A 5,000-nucleotide genomic window follows, 5' to 3' on the forward strand; every position below is an offset into this window, starting at 1 on the left:
TAATGTTCAATCTAGGATGCTTTTATTGTGAAATAGATCATTTTATTTAGAAAATATCTAAATGAATCGTCTCATTTGTGCATTCCTTGTTCTACAGTATATTAGTGTCCAGTCTAGTTTATAATAAATCATTAAATAATAATAAATAAAATAGTCATTTTACTCAAGGTGTTTTATTTCTTATTATTTCTTATTTTGAATAATTTCTCTCTCTTCACCACTCTTCCTCTTTATTTATACATCTCATCACCAGACGAGAGAGGAAGAGGAAATGAGGGAGGGAGGACAGGAAGGAGGGTACAAGTATGTGTGAGGTGGAAAAAATAAAGTACGAGAGACACAGGTTGTATAGGATGAGTCCAAAAAAATGGCTCTATTAAAAATAGCACCCTATTCCCTTTTGGCACCCTTTGGAAGTAGTGCACTATAAAGGGAATAGGGTGCCATTTGGGTAAGGTGACATAGGGTCCATAGACGGCTAGAGAGGAAAGGGAAGGTTTCTGGTACATTATATCTACAGTAAAGGTTTTCTTTTAAAATGACAGTCATGAGGTTTTCAAATCAAAACAGGACATATATACAGTATGTTGGTACAGTAGAAAAACGTACAAATAAATACAGTAGTTCTTGTTGGGGAGTCTCCTCTCTACCTCCCCCTGGCGGACGTCTCTGGTACTGTTTCGGTTAGCGAGACTGGGCCTGCGTGGTGCGGTGTAAGGTGAAGTAGCCTTGACGCTGATCTTGGGTCAGTTGACATTTTTCCCAGAATAATGGTTAAGGTTGGGATTGGTGATCCTAGATCTGTGTCGAGGAGAAACTTCACCCTGGACTGGATGGTGCTTTTTGGGTGATGGGGGGGGGCATAGAGGGGGGAGATTGCATTTAAAACATGAATTCGCAGGGGAGGAAAAAGGGGGAGACGAGAGGTGCTCTTTACACCTCATGGACCAAGACTTCAAACTCTGGAAAAGAGAAGAGGAGGACAACAGTAAGATCCTCTGGGAATGAGTCAGGATTTCATTCTGTTATCATCCTATCACCTCTCTCACCGTCGATGCCAATCTTTCCATCACCGTCCTTGTCGGCGGCATTAAGGAAGGCTTTGGTCTCGGTGTCGGTCAGGTCTCTGCCGTCCTCAGCGAAACTCTTCAGCACAAACCTAAGGTAAAAGAGAGTTCAAAGGTTAGGGGTCAAGATTAAGGAGCTGCGTGTGTGTCTGTTGTCCTCAGCAAAACCCTTCAGTACGAACCTGAGGTCAGAGATTTAGCGGGAAGAAAAAATGTATTAAGCTTGGACTGCAAAATCCTGTTACCTTTCCCCACAGTTTCTAGGTTTTCCAGAAATCACGTTTGGATGATTCCTGATGCAAGGGATCTTTCAATCAGGAGTTCTGGAACACCTCGGCATTTTGGCAAAGTTACCGGAATTTTGCAACCCTATATTGGGCATGCATTCTAAATGGTATGCTAGCTTGTAAATTGGAAAATAGCCACACATTCACATTTGATGAATGTGTGTGTGTGCACACCTGTCCATGTATGTGCGTCTTTGGTATGAGTCTATGTGCGTGTGTGTGTGCCTGTAGTGTGTGTGTGTGTGTGTGTGTGTGTGTGTGTCCGTCTATGTGTATCTCTCTTCCTCTTACTTGAGCTCCTCCTCCTCAATGAAGCCACTCTGGTCAGCATCAATAGCCTGGAACACCTTCTTGACGTTGTCGGGAGTCATGGCCTTCAGGCCCACCAGAGCAAAGAACTTCTTATGGTCGAAGGAACCCTCAGCTGGACACACACACACGCAGGTACACACACGCAGGTACACACACACACACACACACACACACACACACACACACACACACACACACACACACACAGACAGGTCAGCACACAGATACACACGCACAGACAGGTACGCACACACACACACACACACACACACGGACAGGTAAGCACACACACACACACACGTGCAGGTACGCACACATACACGCGGACGTGCAGGTACACGCACACACACACACACAGACAGGTCAGCACACAGATACACACGCACAGACAGGTACGCACACACACATACACGGACAGGTAAGCACACACACACACACGTGCAGGTACGCACACATACACGGACAGGTACGCACACACACATACATACATACACAAACGCACAGGTACAAGCACACACAAGCACATGGACAGGGAGGAGACGGGAAAAGAGAACGGAGAGATATATATTATATTATTTTCAAAAGATTTGGTTTGGATTTCAACAGTGAAAACGTCTGCTCACCTTTGACTGCATCAAGGGCCTTCTGAATATCATCAGCTTTCAAAAAATCTTTCAAAGCGGCCATCTTGGTAACTGAGGGGAGAGAGAGAGAGGTTTATGAATATATTATATGGATAGCATAAATGAGGCGCTAGGACAAAGTGTTTAGTGTCAATTAGAAGGTTCTTTGTAGGGCAGAGATACACAGACAGGCAGAGATACACAGACCCACTGTCTCTGGACTGTGGTGATGTCAAGCACCATGAATAGTGTCTAGCAGACACAAAGTAAGGACAGTGGATGTAAGGATACACTGGAGAGGAGAGGACAGGAGGAGAGAGGGAAGGAAAAGAGAGGAGAGGAACAGCATCAGAGTTTGGCCAGTGACCATGAGCTGGGCTCTATATCGTTCTGGCACTCAACGGACACCCAAATGAACTTGGCAGAGGAGGAGAGGAGGGGAGAAAGGAGAGGAGGGTAGAGGAGGGTAGAAAGGGGAGAGGAGGGGAGAAAGCTGACCAAAGGCCATATTTGGTAATATAAGACGCAGCATAAATAAAGATTGTGAACAGAGGTGCAATGATAATCAACTAGATACTTCCCAAGACAAATCTTAGAAGAAAGCATATGACTACCACTCTCAAAAGGGAGCCAGAGTCCTATTGCCTCACATTTACAAGTTCACCCAACTCAATTTGACCATGGCAGTTGTAGTGTCCTGGGTGCACAGTTTTGAAGCGTTTGTGAAATCATTCCTGCATTGCCTTAAATTGCTCAATAGATGTAAGTAAAGAGCCAGACAGATATCACTAACTAACTACTCAGTACAACTGAGAGTATCTCACTAGTCTCCAGTAGCATCCTTCCCCTCGCCTGAAATAATGCAAGAAGACATTGAAATCAAAATGGTGGAAGCCGTCAGAGGGACTTTCTTTCTGATTCTGTCTAATAATTCTAAATAAGGACGAGGCCATGGGGTGAGGAAGTCTCTATATTGCTGAGATACAGCCTGATTAGGCTAGTGACATGGAGGTGGATAGAGTCTAGTGACATGGAGGTGGATAGAGTCTAGTGGCATGGAGGTGGATAGAGTCTAGTGACATGGAGGTGGATAGAGTCTAGTGACATGGAGGTGGATAGAGTCTAGTGACATGGAGGTGGATAGAGTCTAGTGACATGTAGGTGGATAGAGTCTAGTGACATGGAGGTGGATAGAGTCTAGTGACATGGAGGTGGATAGAGTCTAGTGGCATGGAGGTGGATAGAGTCTAGTGACATGGAGGTGGATAGAGTCTAGTGACATGGAGGTGGATAGAGTCTAGTGACATGTAGGTGGATAGAGTCTAGTGACAGGGAGGTGGATAGAGTCTAGTGACATGTAGGTGGATAGAGTCTAGTGACAGGGAGGTGGATAGAGTCTAGTGACATGTAGGTGGATAGAGTCTAGTGGCGTGGTGGTGGATAGAGTCTAGTGGCGTGGTGGTAGATATAGTCTAGTGGCGTGGTGGTAGATAGAGTCTAGTGACACGGAGGTGTATAGAGTCTAGTGACACGGAGGTGTATAGAGTCTAGTGACATGGAGGTGGATAGAGTCTAGTGGCGTGGTGGTGGATAGAGTCTAGTGACACGGAGGTGTATAGAGTCTAGTGACATGGAGGTGGATAGAGTCTAGTGGCATGGAGGTGGATAGAGTCTAGTGGCATGGAGGTGGATAGAGTCTAGTGGCATCGAGGTGGATAGAGTCTAGTGGCATGGAGGTGGATAGAGTCTAGTGGCATGGAGGTGGATAGAGTCTAGTGGCATGGAGGTGGATAGAGTCTAGTGGCATGGAGGTGGATAGAGTCTAGTGGCATGGTGGTGGATAGAGTCTAGTGGCATGGAGGTGGATAGAGTCTAGTGGCATGGAGGTGGATAGAGTCTAGTGGCATGGAGGTGGATATAGTCTAGTGGCGTGGTGGTAGATAGAGTCTAGTGACACGGAGGTGTATAGAGTCTAGTGACATGGAGGTGGATAGAGTCTAGTGGCATGCAGGTGGATAGAGTCTAGTGGCATGGTGGTGGATAGAGTCTAGTGGCATGGAGGTGGATAGAGTCTAGTGGCATGGAGGTGGATAGAGTCTAGTGGCATGGAGGTGATAGAGTCTAGGCATGGAGGTGGATAGAGTCTAGTGGCATGGAGGTTGGATAGAGTCTAGTGGCATGGTGGTGGATAGAGTCTAGTGGCATGGAGGTGGATAGAGTCTAGTGGCATGGTGGTGGATAGAGTCTAGTGGCATGGAGGTGGATAGAGTCTAGTGGCATGGAGGTGGATAGAGTCTAGTGGCATGGTGGTGGATAGAGTCTAGTGGCATGGAGGTGGATAGAGTCTAGTGACATGGAGGTGGATAGAGTCTAGTGGCATGGAGGTGGATAGAGTCTAGTGGCATGGTGGTGGATAGAGTCTAGTGACATGGAGGTGGACAGAGTCTAGTGACATGGAGTTGGATAGAGTCTAGTGGCATGGTGGTGGATAGAGTCTAGTGACATGGAGGTGGACAGAGTCTAGTGACATGGAGGTGGATAGAGTCTAGTGGCATGGAGGTGGATAGAGTCTAGTGGCGTGGTGGTGGATAGAGTCTAGTGACATGGTGGTGGATAGAGTCTAATGACATGGAGGTGGATAGAGTCTAGTGACATGGAGGTGGATAGAGTCTAGTGGCATGGAGGTGGATAGAGTCTAGTGGCATGGTGGT

At 46.5% G+C, this 5,000-nt stretch overlaps 1 protein-coding gene across 2 annotated transcripts in view; it reads right to left on the reverse strand.

The window, feature by feature from the left end:
- Positions 1 to 157: 157 nt before the first annotated feature.
- LOC115147476 (parvalbumin alpha) overlaps positions 158 to 5,000 on the reverse strand; it is a 44,580-nt gene continuing 39,737 nt past the window's right edge. For both annotated transcript variants that reach the window (XM_029689724.1, XM_029689723.1), the window contains exons 2-5: positions 2,290 to 2,361; positions 1,646 to 1,778; positions 1,050 to 1,159; positions 158 to 962 (exon numbers count right to left, since the gene is read on the reverse strand). In XM_029689724.1, coding sequence (XP_029545584.1) covers positions 934 to 962; positions 1,050 to 1,159; positions 1,646 to 1,778; positions 2,290 to 2,353 — 336 coding nt within the window. In that variant the 5' untranslated portion in view covers positions 2,354 to 2,361 and the 3' untranslated portion in view covers positions 158 to 933. The remainder of the gene's footprint in view (positions 963 to 1,049; positions 1,160 to 1,645; positions 1,779 to 2,289; positions 2,362 to 5,000) is intronic.

Source organism: Salmo trutta, chromosome 14 (genome assembly GCF_901001165.1).
Source record: "Salmo trutta chromosome 14, fSalTru1.1, whole genome shotgun sequence".
NCBI classification, from domain to species: Eukaryota; Metazoa; Chordata; class Actinopteri; order Salmoniformes; family Salmonidae; genus Salmo; species Salmo trutta.